General features: G+C 42.3%; 2 protein-coding genes and 1 pseudogene across 2 annotated transcripts; all 3 read left to right on the top strand.

The window, feature by feature from the left end:
• Nucleotides 1–584: 584 nt before the first annotated feature.
• On the top strand, nucleotides 585–1,544 carry LOC101689096 (olfactory receptor 13C7-like). Its single transcript, XM_004747577.2, has one exon. The coding sequence runs from the start codon at nucleotides 585–587 to the stop codon at nucleotides 1,542–1,544; it is 960 nt and encodes a 319-aa protein (XP_004747634.2).
• Nucleotides 1,545–14,548: 13,004 nt separating this feature from the next.
• On the top strand, nucleotides 14,549–15,534 carry LOC101688824 (olfactory receptor 2S2-like). Its single transcript, XM_004747576.3, has one exon. It carries the CDS (start codon nucleotides 14,575–14,577, stop codon nucleotides 15,532–15,534), a length of 960 nt encoding a protein of 319 aa, XP_004747633.1. The 5' UTR covers nucleotides 14,549–14,574.
• A 1,157-nt stretch (nucleotides 15,535–16,691) lies between these two features.
• On the top strand, nucleotides 16,692–19,023 carry LOC101692989 (annotated as a pseudogene).
• The last annotated feature ends 229 nt before the right edge of the window (nucleotides 19,024–19,252 follow it).

The following is a 19,252-nucleotide window of genomic DNA, read 5'->3' as shown; positions in this document are numbered from 1 at the left end:
TCCAAGGAGTTTGGAAGGTGAGTGAAGGAATGAATGAATGCATATCCCAATGAATGAATATCCGAATGCCCTTGACTCCTGCCAATATCCGAATGGATATTCATTCATTGGACAGTGAGAGAGAACTATAAAAAAGGAGGGAAGTCATATCCAAAGTTACATAGAGAAGGGAATGATCAGGAATTGAGATTAAGATCAGTTACTTCCACCAGTCTTATGCCTCAAAAGAAAAAAAATTCATACAAATGGAGTATAACAATTCCTACAACAATGATTAAAATGAATCAGCCACACATGGTATAAGCTGAGGTAAATGTGTGATGTTAATTTTAAATGTGATTAGGAAGATTAAATCTAATTTTGTGAAATGTCAAACACCTCTATAGGTGGCCAATATCACAAAGAAGATTTTGACCAATTTCTCTGCATTTAATTAGGACAATGTAAAGAGCCCCCGGCATTGCCAGGGACATTCTCCAGCTGCTTAGCAAGGAAAATATCCTCAATGGCTTTCTGGCCATTTTACCTATCAGAGAATCCTGAAGTTGCTCTCTGAGTTCCGGCAGATTACAGGGAAGATATACATGGACAGGTCCAATTCAACATCTCCTGTGGTGGGATTCATCCTCCTGGGGCTTTCAGCCCACCCTAAGCTGGAGAAAATGTTCTTTGTGCTCATCCTCCTGATGTACCTGGTCATCCTGCTGGGCAATGGGATCCTCATCCTGGTGACTGCCCTTGACTCCCGCCTGCACACGCCCATGTACTTCTTCCTGGGGAACCTCTCCTTTCTGGACATCTGCTACACAACCTCCTCAGTCCCCCTCATTCTCGACAGCTTCCTGACCCCCAGGAAAACCGTCTCCTTCTCAGCCTGTGTCATGCAGATGTTTCTCTCCTTTGCCATGGGAGCCACAGAGTGTGTGCTTCTGGGCATGATGGCATTTGATCGCTATGTGGCCATCTGTAACCCCCTTAGGTACCCCGTGGTCATGAGCAAGGCTGCCTGTGTGCCCATGGCTGTCGGCTGCTGGACAGCTGGAAGCATGACTGCCATGGTGCAAACATCCTTAGCTATGCGACTGCCCTTCTGTGGGAACAATGTCATCAACCATTTTACCTGCGAGATCCTGGCTGTCCTTAAGTTGGCCTGTGCTGACATCTCCATCAATGTGATTAGTATGACAGTGGCCAATGTGATATTTCTGGGCATTCCAGTTCTGTTCATTTTTGTCTCCTATGTGTTTATCATTGCTACCATCCTGAGGATCCCATCAACTGAGGGGAGGAAAAAGGCCTTCTCCACCTGTTCTGCCCACTTCACAGTCGTGGTCATCTTCTATGGGACTATCCTCTTCATGTATGGGAAACCCAAATCCAAGGATCCCCTGGGGGCAGATAAGCAGGATATTTCAGACAAGCTCACCTCCCTCTTCTATGGGGTGGTGACCCCTATGCTCAATCCCATCATCTACAGCCTCAGGAACAAGGACGTGAAGGCCGCTGTGAAGAACCTGGTCCTACGCAAACATGTCATCCAGTGATGGTAAAGGGGCCCTGATAGATCTCTATTCCCTAGTTTCTCTCACCTGAGGAGCTCAGAGGATAAGTTAACGGGCTAATTTCATCAAAGGTGCATAGGCAAATCTGATTACACAGAACACTTTGTGTGAATAGGAAGCATTTAATGGGACGTTTCTGTCCCATTCTAGAAGCACTTCCACAGAAGTATATACATTCCTCAAACCTTATAGTCATCTATCTTTGGGATGCATATTGAACAAATTGATGTACAAGAAAAATAACTCTTCAAGTTAAATTTTTAAAAAAGATTTTGTTTATTTATTTGACAGAGATCACAAGTAGGCAGAGAGGCAGGCGGGGGGGCGGGGGAGCAGGTCCCCTGTTGAGCAGAGAGCCCGATGCAGAGCTTGATCCCAGGATCCTGGGATCATGACCTGAGCCAAAGGTAGAGGCTTTAACCCACTGAGCTATCCAGGTACCCTTCAAGTTTTATTTTTAACTTACAAAATGCTCTGGGCATATATCTGTAATTCACTTGCTCCCTGACCTCTTTCTTTGAACATGTTTGGATGGGTCCTTAATTCATGGACCTTTCAACATATCCTATCTCATATTAAATAATAGTAATATTTTATCTCTGTGCTCATTGCTTCTTTCTCCCTATTTTCATATTAATTCCTAGAACTGTTTCTTGAATTGTTCTCTTCCTGTGTTTCCAAAATTGACCTCTTCCTGTCCTCAGTCATGGTACCCACCAGAAAACCATTCACACCTTGGGAGCGCAGAAGAGAGTGCATAAGTGGTGGCAAAACTGATGTAAGGGTCAAACCCCCAGGCCTTTTTCCTTTCCCCTTGTCGAGGGTGTTATTCACCCCCTTGCTTCTGTCCCTGGATAGCTGAGACCTCCCAGAGCTCATCAGAGTGACGTGGAACCTGAGATGTATTTAGGAGAATCAAATGAATTCTCTTAACTTCCTGACCTGGCTTGACCATGTATGCAGCCAACTGGTGACCATCAGTTGCTTTTCTGCCCAAGAATACCCAACCCTACATGGCAGTCAGAAGGAGAGGAATGTGAGGTACACCAGCAGACATCTAAGAATCACCCCCATGCCTGGTGAGGAATTCCAAGCTACTTCCCAATTGTGAGCAATCTACAAGTCCAGTTAAAAGAATGAGCAGATAAAAATATATGTTTATAAAAAATAAAAAATTAAAAAAAATTCAAAAGAATGAGCGGAATAGAAAGCCTCCGAGAACTGACAAGAACTTTTAAACCAATAGGGAGGAAATAAACTAGTCATCAAAACAAACAGTCTTTCCTGGAAAGAAGTTATTGCAGAAAGATGGTGAGACACTAAAGAAAAGCCTCAATGGTATCCTGTGTGGAATTCTGGAGGCAATCTCATCAATAAAAGAAAAGCAGTCTATGAAAGAGAAGCTAGGAGGAGAAAAGGTGACTAGGAGATAAAAATTTGTCTTATGGGATAAAACTGAAATTGTTGGTTAAATAAAACCCAGTAGAAATATTTTTTTGTTTTATACTTTATCTTTTCTTTAAATTTTATTTTATTTTTTCAGTGTTCCAGGATTCATTGTTTATATGCCACACCCAGTGCTTCATGTAGAAAGTATTTAAAAGTAGATTAAACAATGCTTAAAAATTAATTTTTAAATAAAAAAAACTTAATGGGAGAAGATATTTGCAAATGACAGTACAAACAAAAGGTTGATATCCAAGATCTATAATGAACTCCTCAAACTCAACACACACAAAACAGACAATCATATCAAAAAATGGGCAGAAGATATGAACAGACACTTCTCCAATGAAGACATACAAATGGCTATCAGACACATGAAAAAATGTTCATCATCACTAGCCATCAGGGAGATTAAAATTAAAACCACATTGGGATATCACCTTACACCAGTTAGAATGGCCAAAATTAACAAGACAGGAAACAACATGTGTTGGAGGAGATGTGGAGAAAGGGGAGCTCTCTTACATTATTGGTGAGGATGCAAGTTGGTGCAGCCTCTTTGGAGAACAGTGTGGAGATTCCTCAAGAAATTAAAAATAGAACTTCCCTATGACCCTGCAATTGCACTCCTGGGTATTTACCCCAAAGATACAGATGTAGGGAAAAGAAGGGCCATCTGTACCCCAATGTTTATAGCAGCAATGGCCACGGTCGCCAAACTATGGAAAGAACCAAGATGCCCTTCAACAAGCGAATGGATAAGGAAAATGTGGTCCATATAAACTATGGAGTATTATGCCTCCATCAGAAAGGATGAATACCCAACTTTTGTAGCAACATGGATGGGACTGGAAGAGATTATGCTGAGTGAAATAAGTCAAGCAGAGAGAGTCAATTATCATATGGTTTCACTTATTTGTGGAGCATAACAAATAGCATGGAGGACATGGGGAGTTAGAGAGGAGAAGGGAGTTGGGGGAAATTGGAAGGGGAGGTGAACCATGAGAGACTATGGACTCTGAAAAACAATCTGAGGGGTTTGAAGTGGCGGGGGGTGGTGGTGGGAGGTTGGGGTACCAGGTGGTGGGTATTATAGAGGGCACGGATGGCATGGAGCACTGGGTGTGGTGAAAAAATAATGAATACTGTTATGCTGAAAATAAATTAAAAATTAATTAATTAATTAATTAAATTAAAAAAAATACTTAAGTTTCTCTCCAAGGCTGAGAGGGAAACAAGAAGAGAGAGAGAGAGAGAGAGAGCAAGAGAGAGAAGTTGGTTATTCAAGAACAGGTGAGAGACATAAAAGGTAGACCATAGGGATCCATTATGTAATTCAGGAGGAGAAAACAGAACAGATGACAGACAAATAATAAAGGAGGAGAAAAACATTTCACTCAACAGAAATTCTGTATAATTATTCATAAAACGTTAATCAATCATCAGGTAAGAATTGTAGCAAAAGACCAACTTATGTACAGTCAATCCTAGGGTAAGTTGTGATTCTTACATATTCCAAAAGAATTCTATAGAGTTTTCCACAGCTTAAAGCCATACTTCCCAACAAGGATCAAGAATCTGGCTGCCGCTGGCCTGCTTCCCTGCTGCCCTAAATGTAGATGCCAGTGGAACAAGACTGACAGAGTACTGAGGGAAAGGGGCTGAGAATCAGAATTCTATATACTCTGACCATTGCACCAATATGACACTTGAAAAGACATTGTTGGCACGTGCAAATACAGACAGCACACACCCCTATAATCCCCTTCTCAAAAAGAAATTTTGTTTATAATGTTCTCCCAACAAATAGTTAAAAATAAATAATGGAAGGACTGGGACAGATATGGTATGTAAGACACAGTGGAGAATGGTCGAATGTCTGAAGATTGATAAAGTCTAATGAACACTTCATACCAAATGTGCAAAGACAAATATATGAAGAAATTATTAGGAAGTGCATTGAGGTAAACAGTGACAACAAAGCAATGGTGTAACTCTAGTTACAATTCTAGATGACTATTAAGCTCAGAAATTTAGAAAAAGATGTATACTTATAGCCCATTGAAGATCTCATCTTATGAAGGATGTGGCAGGAAAGGGAATCTTACAAGTATAATATATGAGTATAATGTGTTGATACTGAAATAACAAAAGTATTACTATGCTTGTTTAAAAAGGTGCCTGGGTGGCTCAGTCAGTTAGCAGATGCCTTTGGCTCAGGTCATGATCCCATGGTCCTGAGATGGAGCCAAGTTTTTGGCTCCCCGCTCAATAGCACAACACAGAGTTTGCTTCTCCCTCTCCCTCTGCCCCAATTCTGCTTGTCCTCTCTCTCTCAGATAAATGAAATCTTGAAAAATATATATGCTTGTGGAAATCTTAAGAGAAATACCAGTAGACAAGTATTAACATGAAGACGTTTGAAAGAATAAGAGGACAATGAATGAGCAAAGAAACTTGATCAAATGAAAAAGTCATACACTGAACCTGAATAGATTTAAGTCATTGCATATTAAGTACATGGTACATAGGGTACCTGGGTGGCTCAGTGGGTGAAGCCTCTGCCTTCAGCTCAGGTCATGATCTCAGGGTCCTGGGATCAAGCCCTGCATAGGGCTTTCTGCTCAGTGGGGAGCCTGCCTCCCCCTCCCCCTCTGCCTTCTTCTCTGCCTACTTGTGATCTCTCTCTCTCTCTCTGTGTCAAATAAATAAATAAAATCTTTTAAAATAATACATGGTACATAGTATCCAGTTTTGTAAGGGGGCTTCAAGGTTTCTAACATTAGGATAAATTAGATCTATTGCAACAATTTTATTAATAGATTCAAGAGGAAAAAGTGATCTCATCAATAGATGTTGACAAGTCACTTGACATAAGTTAACAGTGATTTCTGACTTTTTAAAAGTAGCACACTTCATTAGAGGACACTACCCCTAACATGAAAGGAAGTATCAAAACATCAGCACGCAATGTCTACATCACTTTGCAGTCTAGATAATTAGATGAGATGAGGAAAACAAGGAACATAAATATTGGAAAGAAGGAAAAACAACAAATGTTGTTTTACTGAAGAAAATTTTACTCAAATACTAAAACTACAGGAAATAATAAAACAGGGCACAAGAGGGGCTGTATATAATTCACTGCAGTTAGAAAAGTTTTACAATACCTATGGAAAATATATAAGAAGTATGAGAGGCCTATGTGAAAATCATATATTTACAATGACTATATATTAACAGGAGAAGTCATGAGACATTTTCATTTTGAAGAATCAAAAGTCCAGAATGCAAACCTCAGGACACTTAACTATCCTCCAAGTGCCCTCATTCAAAGCCCTTCTCCCTCTTGCCAGCAGGTGGGAAGAGCCATTCTCCACCCACTTTCCCATTCTTAGAGCAGCCCCAACTCTTAGTTGGGAGGGAAGGTCCAAGCCCTGAGGCAAACATGAACGCTCCCTGATCTAAAGGTCTCAGAAGCAAAGAAAACCAGACTTCAACTCAGTCCATGCTTTTGGAGGTAACCAAAGAGCCTAGAACAGACCACTGACAAATGGAGGCTTTCACAGCTCTGCTTATGTGCTGATTACTTCCCGCCTCACTACAACTCATAACCATTTATCTCAGGTTAGGATCACCCCTAAAACCTTCAAGTGCAACGTGTTTACTGACATGACCAAATCAAACATCCCAGATGGTCTCAGAAAATAAGTCAAGAATGTAACCACCTCAATAGGTGAAATGGGAGCATTTCAGATGCTGGACTATAGGAGAGGACCAGGTGTGAAGCAGGAGCTGACTGTCTCTTCCAGCAGATAACCTTCCTGGATTCCAGTCAGCTGCTGCCAGGAAGGGATGCAGGAGTAGGGGAAGGGATGTAGAGCATCTACCCCAGCTGCAGGTTCCTTGTTTACCTCTAGTATCAAGATAAGTATTATAAGGGCCAAACAAAAATGTGTTCCATAGTCAGATTTGGGTAGAGGTTGCCAATTTGCAACGTCTGCGATAAGTAGTCAAAAGTCACAGCTGGACTCCCTAAGAATGCCATCACAGAAGTCAGCTGTATCCTGCACAGTACACCTATTGTTTGGGGGGCAAAGTTTTGCCCCCAACTGCTCCCTCTCACTCTTATGCAAACTTTTGCCCCCCAACTGCCCCCTCTCACTCTTATGTCACTTAATGCAGCTACCAATCATAGTACACCAACTCTTGGCACAGCAGTCAGTCTAATGGAAGGCACGTAACCTAAGGCAAACTAAGCAGAGCCATTCCCTAGGACATTTGTAATTGGAGCAAGCAGAAAAAGGTCCCATATTAGCTTTCTATGCTGCATAGCAGATCACCACCAAATTAGGAGCTTCAAACAGCACACACTTATAATCTTGCAGTTTCTGTAAGTCAAGAGTTCAACCAAGTCCCGCACAACGCTGCAGTCAAGGTGTTGGCCAGGGCTCGGTTCGCATTTGGAGACTCCAATAGAAGAAACTGAATCAGGCTGCTGACAACTCTCTTCCCTCCCATGTGAGGAAGTCTGTCCAGTAGAGTGTAAAATATAGCCAGGAAAAGACAAATAGAGAAAACAAACAGATGAAGAAACTCAAGGTCCTAATGACATGTTGAGTCCCTAAATCTGACTGGGCCTGGGACTGAATCCACCTTTGAACTTCTCAGTTGCATGAACATTTAGCTCATTGTGAGAATAAGCTGGTTGGAGTAAGTTCTCTAGCTAGAAGCCTAGGGAATCCTGACAATAACAAAGCCCAAAGTAAAATCATCTTTGTCTGGTCTCCCTCTCCTGCTGACCACTGCATATTCCATCTCCGATCCTACATAGTAGATCATTCTCAGTTGACATACAAGAAAGTGCAAACCAGTCTTGGTCAAATCCCAGGCTCTTTTTGAAACAAACAAAAAAAGCAGTAAACTCTTTTCAGGCATGTACTGTCTAGGAACACTGATGCAAATATCCTAAATCTAATGTGGCATCAGAAGAGACTGAGCAGAGAGGTGGGACTTTTGTCTCCACTGGACAGTAACAAATCCCCACTCCAGGTGTCGGTGGAGACCATGTTGGAAGTCTGGACTTTTCATCCTCTACCTTGTGTAATGAGGTGCCCCTTCTTGGTCCCCCCCAACCCGAGGTGGTATCAGAGAGGGTCTAGAGAAGAGTCTGGACTTATGCCTATGGCAGTGAGGTCACTCTTCCCATGATGTCAGCAGAGGACCTGGCAATAGTAAAAATGTACCCCTGCCCTTGCCAGCCAGGATGGAATCAGCAGAGCCCTAGTGGCAAGCTGAATCTCCTGCTCTCTAGCAGCAAGGAGAGTCTCATCGCCCAAGAATGACAGGCTGTTTCAATAGTCGAAGATCAGTCAATGTAATCTATCATATTAAGAGGCTAAGTAAGGAAAACTACGTGAGTATATCAAGTGAAGCAGGAAAAGCATTTGAAAAAAACAACACCCATTCATGATTAAAACAAAACAAAACATGTCCTCCATGCTATTTGTTATGCTCCACAAATAAGAGAACAAAACAAAACAAAAACCTTTCAGTGTTAAACTGGAGGTCCCAGCCAGTGCAGTAGGGCAAGAAGAGAGAAAAGTCTATCAATTTTGAAGGAAGATGAAAGCTGTCATTGTTTACTGGTGTTATTATTGCCTATAAGCAAAATCTAAAATAACTTAGAGGCATAAATATTTAAAAGCGTTCCTCAACACTAAATCAATGTACAAAAAATCTATTGCATTTTCATATTCCAGCAACAGGTTATGAAATATTTTTAAAATCCAAGAAACATAAGCATACATATTATATATTTAAATATAATCATACATATTCATATATTTAAATATAAAATTTTAATACATCTGTATTAAAATATAAATATCATCATACAGCGGTAAATCTGGCAAAAGATCTCCATGACCTTCATGTGTAAAATTTTTAATTATAACATGTTTTGAATAATAGTAAAATAGAGAAAAATTCCCATTCATGGGTCAGAAAATTTGTTATGGAGATATTAGTTCTCTACTAACTGACCTATAGCTTCAATGTAATATCAATTTTTAAATCTCCAAAATAATAATTATACAATTTAAGAAGTTGAACCAACTTAATAATTTTAGAGAACAAAGGACTAAAAACTGCCATGACATATTTGAAGATGTACTGGATTAGGATAAAAGGATTTACCCTACAAGATATCAAAGTATACTATAAAGCTATAGTGATTGGAGCAACTTAGCATTGATACATGAACAGACAAATAAATGAATGGAAAAGAATAGAGATCCCAGAAATGGACACAGGCATGTTTGGAGATTTGATATATAACACATGTGATGTATTACACGTCACTGGAGAGAGGATGGGTCATAAACGCAAACAGGACAATTGGAAATACGTGTACCAAGGAGAAATGTGTAAGATATTTATAGCAGCATTCAACTAGGAGACAGCCCAATGATCCATCAAAATAGAATGTATAAATAAGCTGTGTTATATTCATAAAATGGAATTTAGCAATACAAATTAATGAATTTAGCTATACTCATAAACATGAGTAAACCTCACAAACATAATATTGTCTGAAGAAACAAATTAAAAAGAATACCTATAAGGGTTCAATTTATATTGAGTTTAAATTTTTTTATCTGAGAGAGAGAGAGAGAGGGAGAAGGGAGGGGAGACAGAAAGGGAGAAGCAGACTCCCATCAAGCAAGGAGCCTGACAAGTCTCTGGATCCCAGGACCCCGGGATCACCCAAGGAGCCCTAAGACATAGAGACAACCGAGTGAGCTCCCCAGGCACCATGTATATTGAGTTTAGAAAAATGAAAGCCTAAACTTTAGCATTTAAGAATGTGTACAAATTAATAAAATTCAGGAAAACAAATTAAATCAGGAATGTGGTTATCTCTGGAAAGAGAAGGAAAGGATGGTTGAGGAAGTAGCCAGGGAGCTTTCAAGGTATTAGCAGTGTTTTAGCTTTTAAATTAGAAGATTATTACTTTATTAATCTTTAAATTAACAATATGTGTTTAATGAGCTTTCATATGCATTTACATATGTGTGCTATTTTCACATTTTAAATTATTTTAAATTCCTAAAGCATTAAACACTACAATGTGATGTCATCTCTCATCTTTCAGACTGAAAAATAGCAAAAAGAGCTCCTGAGAGACTAAAATAGTATGTTATCAGAGTGTGGAAAACACCTATGCTTATACGCTGATGATAGCAATGTGTAAATTTGGCAATACTTCTCAAAATTACAAATGTGTGCCTACACACAAATAAACAGGTATATTTTTACCACATGCAAAATTATGAATATGTTGTGCCATTGATTATAGCAGAATAAGGTTGGAAAAGACTAGAAGATCTAAATGTCCATTAATATTTGACTGGTTAATTAAATGATGGCACATTCTTACAATGGAATAAATTCCGTGATTTCAAAGAATGAGGCAGTATTACACATTTTTTTCAGATACACCGGGTATATTGTTCTGTGAGAAAATCAAGGTATTGGGCACCTGGGTGGCTCATTTGGTTGGGCGACTGCCTTTGGTTCAGGTCATGATCCCGGAGTACCAGGATCGAGTCCTGCATTGGGCTCCCTGCTCGACAGGGAATGTGCTTCTCCCTCTGACCCTCCTCCTTCTCATGCTCTCTCTCTCTCTTATTCTCTCTCTCTATATATCAAATAAATAAATAAAATCTTAAATAAAAATTAAAAGAAATACAGACAAACTAATGCTAAAATTTATTTAAAAAAAATCAAGGTATTAAAGTGGTGCATTGTTGTGCAAAATTTGTCTTATTATCTTGCTTTTCTTTTTTTTTTTTTTAAAGATTTTATTTATTTTACTTGACAGAGAGAGAGATCACAAGTAGGTAGAGAGGCAGGCAGAGACAGAGGGGGAAGCAGGCTCCCTGCTGAGCAGAGAGCCCGATGCGGGGCTCGATCCCAGGACCCTGAGATCATGGCCTGAGCCAAAGGCAGCAGCTTAATCCACTGAGCCACCCAGGCGCCCCTTATCTTGCTTTTCTAACTGAATATCTCTGGGAGAAAAAACCATTAGGACATTGCTAGCATTGGTTGCCTCAAGGGTACTTAACCAGGTGACAAGATAGAGGAGTAATTCTGATTCTATATCCTTCTATACCTTTTACATTTTCTTTCAGGTACAAGTAAAACCTACTAATGGGGTGACAATCATGATGATGAGATCAAGAAGGAGGACAAAATCAATACAAAGCTAGAGTCATCAAAAGAGTTTGATGCTGATACAAAAATAGACACATTGATTGGAGGAATAGCATAACACACCCAGAAGTGAACTGGTGCTGATCTCATCAATTAATCTACAACAAAGGACACAAGAACACAAAATACGGAAAAGACAGTCTTTTCAATAAATGCTGTTGAGAAAACTGGAGAACTACATGCAAAAGAATGAAACAGTACTATTTTATTATATCATACAAATGTGAAATAAAAATTGATTAATGACAAGACCTGACCATAAAACTCCTAAAAGAAAACCTAGGCAACAACAATCTCTTGCACACATTCTTGCACAACAATCTCTTGCAACAATATTTTTCAGGATAATCTTCCTCAGAAAAGTCCTCTTGGACTTCATCGAACTAAAAAGCTTTTGCACAGTTAAGGAAATCATCAGCTAAGCAAAAAGGCAATCTGCTCAATGGGAGAAGATACTTGCAAACAATATATTTAGATACTACCCAAAATATATACATAAAAAATACAACTCAACACCAAGAAAATAATCTGATAAAAAATGGGCAGAGGATCTGAATAGATATGTCTCCAAAGATGACCTACAGAGGGCTAAAGAAAACATGAAACAATGCTCAAATTAAATTAAACCGACAGTGAGATACCACCTCACACAACTCAGAATGCTGAGAATCAATATGGCAAGAAATAAAGTGTGCTGGTGAGGAAGTGGAGGAAATGTTGAAATGAAGGTTTGTGAAGTGTCTGTCACAGTGCCTGGCACATGGGAGCACCTCACTCAGTGTAGCCAGTTCTGCTGCTGCTGTTGTGAGACATGTGTCCTGCCTCCCCATTCTGGATGTCAAGGACTCAGCAGGGGGACAACATACTCTGGCCCTGAATGGAGCACTGGCTTCTCTGGGAGCCCAGGGAAAGCTCAGGAGGAAACTAGCATCTGCTATACAGCCTTCTCCATCTCCAGGTGACCATGTCCCAGTCATTATCTCTAATTGGGACAGGGAGAAGGTCCCTGGAGGCCCCAGGTATGTATGTATAGGGCCTGTAACCTGTGCACATTTGACATTCCAAACTTTAAATTGCTTTTGAGACCAACAAGGTCCCTGTAGGAGTTCACAGTTGCTTCTTGAGGACTCCTTTCACTGCTGGGGAAGATGTACCCATGGGATTTCTGGGCTTCAGACCAGGATGACAGGTCCTCCCCATGAAGAATCTGTAGCTGAGACACCCAGTTAGCCTGCACATCTAGGAGGAAGGATGTGAGAGAAACCCCACCAGAGGCTAGAGTTTCCAAAAGGCTGTATGGGGAAAAAGAAGACACAGGATCTCAGAGGTGAAAGAAGCCCAGCAGGGGAGTGTCTGTGGTCCTTCTCTGGGATCCAGGGTCTGGGCCAGGGCACAGTGAGAAACTGAGAATTGGCTCTGGGATCAGGAGACTGAGAAATGGCTACAAGCAGGATGCAGGTGGGGAGCGCTGGGCTGTGGTTGGGACAAGCTTGGTGGCCATGACTTTTGCAGAGCATTTTCCAAAGATGGACTTTCCTCCTCCCCCTGCCTCTGCTCCAAACACCTTCCAGCTGCAGCCAGCTGTGAGCAGCTGATGCTGGAGCAGGGAGGAGCAGCTGAGGCTAAGCCCAGGCAGTCCCTCCTGCTCTACGCTCACCACTGACCCAGCCCTGCCCTGACACTGCTATTCCATCCTCCCTGAGAGGAGCCCAGAGTCCTGGCAAGAAGGCAGCCAGATTTCTACCCCATCCTGCTGAGATTTCCCAGTAGACTGAGCCTTTCATGGGGTCACAGGGTGAGCAGACAGGCAAGCTGGGACCCATCCCTGTCTGTGATGCCCAGTCTGTGGCTAGTTCTGTTCTCCTCACTTTCTTTCTACCCCTTATTCATGGGGATGCCTCCCAGGACCCCCAGTGGATGCCTCAAACCACAGATAGTACTTCCTATACACACACACCTGTGATACCATTTAATTTACAAATCTGACACAGTGAGAGGTTAACAATAACCGGTAATAACATACAATAATTATAACAACATCTCATAATAAAGTTATGTGAATGTGGTCTCTCCCTCATAGTATCTTATTATACTGGACTCCCTTTCATCCTGTGACAATGCAAGATGATAAAATGGCCACATGATGAGCCACAGTAAGGTAAGTGACCTAGACAGTGAGATGCAATATAGGGCTACTCTTGACCTTTTGACCACAGGTCAGAAATATTATCTTCTGCTGCAAACCATAGTTAGAGGTGGTGGCAGGGCAGGAACCGAAGCTTTTTTTTAATCAAGAACTGAGTTAACTGGTCAATAAACTGCTTGGCTGTCATCCCATAGTGTGGGTTCACTCACTCCAATTACTCCTTCGGTGGCCTTCATGAATTCTTCCCCGTGAGGGAACCTCCCCCACATATTGCCTTTAATATGTATTAGAACAGGCAGATCCCAATTCTGACAATAGGCAAGTCTGTTGCTGAGGGTGGGCAGACTAAGGAAGGATCCCTCATGCGGTTGAAATTTTACCTAGGCTTTATTCTGCCTTGGTGGGGATTAGCACTTTAAAAAAGGTTCTTTCGGGGCGCCTGGGTGGCTCAGTGGGTTAAGCCGCTGCCTTCGGCTCGGGTCATGATCTCAGGGTCCTGGGATCGAGTCCCGCATCGGGCTCTCTGCTCGGCAGGGAGTCTGCTTCCCTTCCTCTCTCTCTGCCTGCCTCTCTGCCTACTTGTGATCTCTCTCTGTCGAATAAATAAATAAAAAAAAAATCTTTAAAAAAAAAAAAAAGGTTCTTTCAAAGGTAATCAATGTTTAACAAAGGCTTGAAATTTGGGAGTTGTAAGAATAGGATCAGCTTGGGGATTCTCCCCTCTATGAATCAAGGAAAGCCCAGATTAAATGAAATTTCTATTCATTTACATCAAATACAAAGAATTTACAGCATTTTCCCTTGCTCATCAAAAGAAGAGGAAAAGCCCTCCTTGACTGGGGATTAGCTCTGCTGGGCTCAGGTCCCGTCTCTATCACCACCTTGCTCAGAAGACTTGGACAGGTCACTTCCCCTCTCTGGGCCTCAGTGCATTATTTGTAAGCCCTATTCCAGCCCTGACCGTCCCCCATCTAAGATCTAACCCCACTCCTACCTACTGTCTCTTTCAGTCATTTATCTCTTATGCACATATGTTGTCCTGTTCTGTAGCACAGAGTGATGGTGTACAAGATGCCTGAGACTTTTCTCAAGAAAGCCTCCTGTGCTGTATTTGTCCTTGGCTGATGACAGAAGGCATAGCACATGGAAAAAGCCAACTGGTCCTCCCCTGTGGCAGGGTTCATAATCCTGGGGCTCTCAGCCTACCCAAAGCTGGAGAAAATATTCTTTGTGCTCATCCTGCTGATGTACCTGGTCATCCTGCTGGGAAACGGGGTTCTCATCTTGGTAACCATCCTTGACTCCCGCCTGCACACACCCATGTACTTCTTCCTGGCGAACCTCTCCTTCCTGGACATCTGCTACACAACCTCCTCAGTCCCCCTCATTCTCGACAGCTTCCTGACTCCCAGGAAAACCATCTCCTTCTCAGCCTGTGCCGTGCAGATGTTTCTCTCCTTTGCCATGGGTGCCACAGAGTGTGTGCTTCTGGGCATGATGGCATTTGATCGCTATGTGGCCATCTGTAACCCCCTCAGGTACCCCGTGGTCATGAGCAAGGCCGCCTATGTCCCCATGGCTGTCAGCTCCTGGGGTATTGGTTGTACGGCTTCTGTGGTACACACATCTTTGACAATTCAACTGCCTTTCTGTGGGAACAACGTCATCAACCACCTTGCCTGTGAGCTACTAGCTGTCCTAAAGTTGGCCTGTACTGACATCTCCATCAATGTGATCAGCATGGGGGTTGCCAATGTGATCTTCCTGGTGGTCCCAGTTCTCTTCATTTTTGTCTCCTATGTGTTCATCATTGCTACCATCCTGAGGATCCCCTCAGCCGAGGGGAGGAGAAAGGCCTTCTCCACCTGCTCTGCCCACTTCACTGTAGTGGTCATCTTCTATGGGACCTTATTTTTCATGTATACAAAGCCCAAGTCTAAGGATACCCTAGGGAATAACAAAGAAGACCTTTCAGACAAGCTCATCCCCCTTTTCTATGGGGTGGTGACCCCCATGCTCAACCCCATCATCTACAGCCTCAGGAACAAGGACGTGAAGGCTGCTGTGAGGAACCTGGTGCCTCAGAAATGTTTCACCCAGTGATGGAGGGCTCCTCTGTGTTCCCACTCTATGAGAAAAGGACCTCTGATCATTATAGCTGCCTTCAAAAAGACAAGTCATGCAATCCAGAATCCTCTCTTGCCCTTCTGTTTATTTTCAAAGAATGTTTAACTTTTTGGAGTGTATCTTCTGAGTTTTAGCCATAGAGCTGAGAGTTTTAACAGATGTCACACAATGGATCTTTAATTGAATACACAAGGACATTCTGAACACATGATAAAACCAAGGAGAGAGGAACTATCAGAGTGAGTTTGGTTAAAGGCCTGCACTATGTCTGAGCTACACAGTCAGTCAGTGCACAGAGGAGAGAATGTGCTCCCAGCACTGTTGCCATCCCTTTTGGATTCCCCAGCAGAGTCACAGGAATGAGGAGGAAGTGGGAATTTTCATTTTGGACCATTTTTGAAATAGAGTCAGTTTGGCTGAAGTATAAGAAGAGACTGCTGCTGCCCCTCGGAACAATTTGTTAGTTAAACTGTAACCCCTGGAGGATTTTACTAGTTGCCAAGCACATTTAGACATGGCCTTAAGAAACACTGATCCTGACAACAGGTCTTTGGGGGAGAAGGACGATGTACGACCGTGAAGCTGGGCAGCTGGGGATGCCCGGCTCGCTCAAGGCGGAACGCCGCCTGCTTCAGGGAAGCTGAGCGCCGGGAGCGCCCGGTCAGCTCAGGGTGGAACGAACACTGCCTGCTTCCCTTTTTCGAACACCGCCTGCTTCCCTTTTTCGTGATCACTCCTTTCTCTTCCCAGAAGTGCTCGTTGTTAGTTAGATGAGTCCTTTGAATGTGCTTGGTCAACTATAAACCTCACCCTCCTCCTTGCTGGCCTGCAAGACGTGACGAACGTGTGACCTTCATCAATCCTTCTGTTGGTTATTGTTTTCTATCTAATAAAAGTAAGACTGTGGAGTTGCTCGTGCCAGCAGTCCTTTTCGACTGTTGTCCCCTGCTCCCAGTCTTTTGCAGCTGACTTGTTTGTGCCTAATTCTTCTCTCGTCCGACTGGAAGCGGCAAGAGACAAAGGCAAGTTCTCCAGATAAGAGTTTTTGGGTGGGAACAAGCTATTCTGGTACACTCCATTTCTTCTTAGTTATGGGATAATTGAGGCTATTTTTTCTCAATGCACTTCACATTATGAACACTGCTAGGAAGTTAATGGCAAGAAAGAGTATAGAGTTTGAATTTGATGCTCAACACTTCGAGATATCCCCACTAGAAAAGCCAGTATTTGGTTGGAGGGTAACCCACATTCTAGAAAAAAGAAAGATGATAGAGATATTGACTGATAGATAGACAGAGGCTAAATATATTTGAAGACTTTGGAGGCTAATATTTGACATGTTTCTTTGTTTCAGGACTTCACGAAGTCTTTAATATGCTACAGTATACATTGAACGTCCAAGAGATGTAAACTCGGTAACATTTCCTGAGCCTCCATAGCTCAGCAGGATAAAAACAGGGAAGCTTTTTCTTATCTATGAGCTTCGGTTGGTTGCCTAACCATTTTCAGTCTATTTCATCATATTTTAACATCTAACCACTTGATTTCACATGAATTACTTACTATAAACAAGTTCTTTGTAAATGGTAAGCACAGTGGAACTAGTAGATACCAGTATTGGTCGTATCATGAATGCTGCCCAGTGCTGTGTGCCATGTGGAACAGAGTAAGACACCGTCCCTATATAGAGTAATAGACACACAAGGTAAATGAGAGATTCAGAAGTGTTGCAGATGAATAGAAGCAAGTTTTTATGGCAAGTTCTATGAAGTTCTTTGAATATGGCAGACTTTTTTCTAAAGAGAATTTAGAAAGTGAGTCCAATTTTGATACTAGATCTTGGAAGTTGGTTTTGCTTCAGGTGATATTTACATTTTCATATGTTTATTAAGAATGCATTGCCTAAGGGAGTGCCTGGGTGGTTCCATCGGTTAAGCAGCTGCCTTCAGCTCAGGTTGGGATCTCAGAGTCCTGGGATAGAGCATGTGTTGGGCTCCCTGCTCAGGTGAGCCTGCTTCTCCCTGTACCTCTGCCTGCTGCTCCCCTTGCTGTTCTCTCTCTCTCTCTCAAATAAATTAATAAAATCTTAAAACAAGAAAGGATGAATTGCCTAAGGATGCCTATTCGGTTAATAAAATTTCACATCCTTATGTTAGTCCTATTCCCAACTTCTACTTTTTACCGGTAGGGAAACAATCTTGCTATTGCAAATACACAATTGGCATCTAGTGGCCATTTAAGCAAACTTCTGACACTTAGTGAAGCCTTGCAACATCATTGTTAGAAGAGGACTCAGGAGGTTTTCTTGTTCAACCCTATGCACAGGAGCATGCTGTTCCTCTCCAATGCCCCTGACCCTAGGTAGTGCACATTTGCTTGGACATCTCCAGTGACAGACAATTCAATACATCAGATTCTAGATTTTTCACTTAGTCCTAGCAAATTCTTCCTCGAATTATGCTTAACTCTACCTTCCAATAGTGTCTACCTTCACTCCTAAAGCTTAGTGCCTCACCAGAAGATGCTCCAAATCTCCTCCAGATAGTTCTGGTCCCTGAGTCCCCTCTGGCCAACAGACCCAGTATTTCCTCCTATGCCAAATGTTCTTTGTGCTCATTCTCTCGATGTATGTAGTGATCCTGCTGGGCAATGGGGTCATCATCATGGTGACTGCCTACCACCCTACTAGCACATGTTCATGTGCTTCTTCCTGGAGAAACCCTCAATCCTAGACATCTGCTACACAACCTTCTCAGTCCCCCAGATTCTTGACATCCTCCTAAGACTCAGGAAAACCATCTCCTTTTCAGCCTGTGATAAGCAGATGCTTCTCTCCTTTGCCATAGGAGGCAGAGTATGCGCTTCTGGGCATGATGGCATTTGATCGCTATGTGGCCATCTGTATCCCCCTTAGATACCCTGTGGTCATGAGCAAGGCTGCCTTGTGTCCATGGCTCCTGGGCAGCTGGAAGCATGATTGCCATGATGCAAATATCCTTAGTGATGTGACTACCCTTCTGTGGGGACAATGTCATCAACCACTTTATCTGTGAGATCCTGTCTATTCTGAGGTTGGCCTGACATCTCCATCAAAGCAATCAATATGGCAGTGGCCAGTGTGATCTTTCTGAGCATTCCAGTTCTATTTATTTTTGTCTCCTATGTGTTTATCATTGCTACCATCCTGAGGATCCCATCAACTGAGGGGAGGAAAAAGGTCTTCTTCACCTGTTCTGCTCACTTCATAGTCATGGTCATCTTCTATGGGACCATCCTCTTCATGTATGGGAAGCCCGAGTCCAAGGACACCCTAGGAGCAGACAAGCAAGAATTTCAGACAAGCTTACCTCCCTCTTCTGTGGGATGGTGACCCCTATGCTCCAGCCCATCATATACAGCCTCAGGAACAAAGATGTGAAATCCTCTGTGAAGAACCTGGTCCTATGCAAACATGTCATCCAGTGATAGTGGGGGCTCCTGATAGATCTTTGTTGCCTAGCTTCTCTCAGGAGGGTCTCCTGAGGAGGATAAGATAAAGGGCCACTTTCATCAAAGGTGCATAGGCAAATCTGATTACACAGAAGGCTTTAAGTGAACAGGAAACATTTAATGGGATATTTCTGTCCCATTCTAGAAGCACTTGGACAAAAGTATACACTATTGGCCAAGCCTTGGAGTTGTCTATCTCTCAGGT

Source organism: Mustela putorius, unplaced genomic scaffold (assembly GCF_011764305.1).
Source record: "Mustela putorius furo isolate JIRA1106 unplaced genomic scaffold, ASM1176430v1.1 tig00000580_pilon_pilon_pilon, whole genome shotgun sequence".
In the NCBI taxonomy this organism is placed as follows: domain Eukaryota; kingdom Metazoa; phylum Chordata; class Mammalia; order Carnivora; family Mustelidae; genus Mustela; species Mustela putorius.
This window is presented reverse-complemented; position numbering and strand designations above follow the sequence as displayed.

Coding starts and splice junctions, on each gene's coding strand:
- LOC101689096 (XM_004747577.2), top strand. CDS start 585: ATGGACAGGTCCAATTCAACATCTCCTGTGGTGGGATTCATCCTCCTG.
- LOC101688824 (XM_004747576.3), top strand. CDS start 14,575: ATGGAAAAAGCCAACTGGTCCTCCCCTGTGGCAGGGTTCATAATCCTG.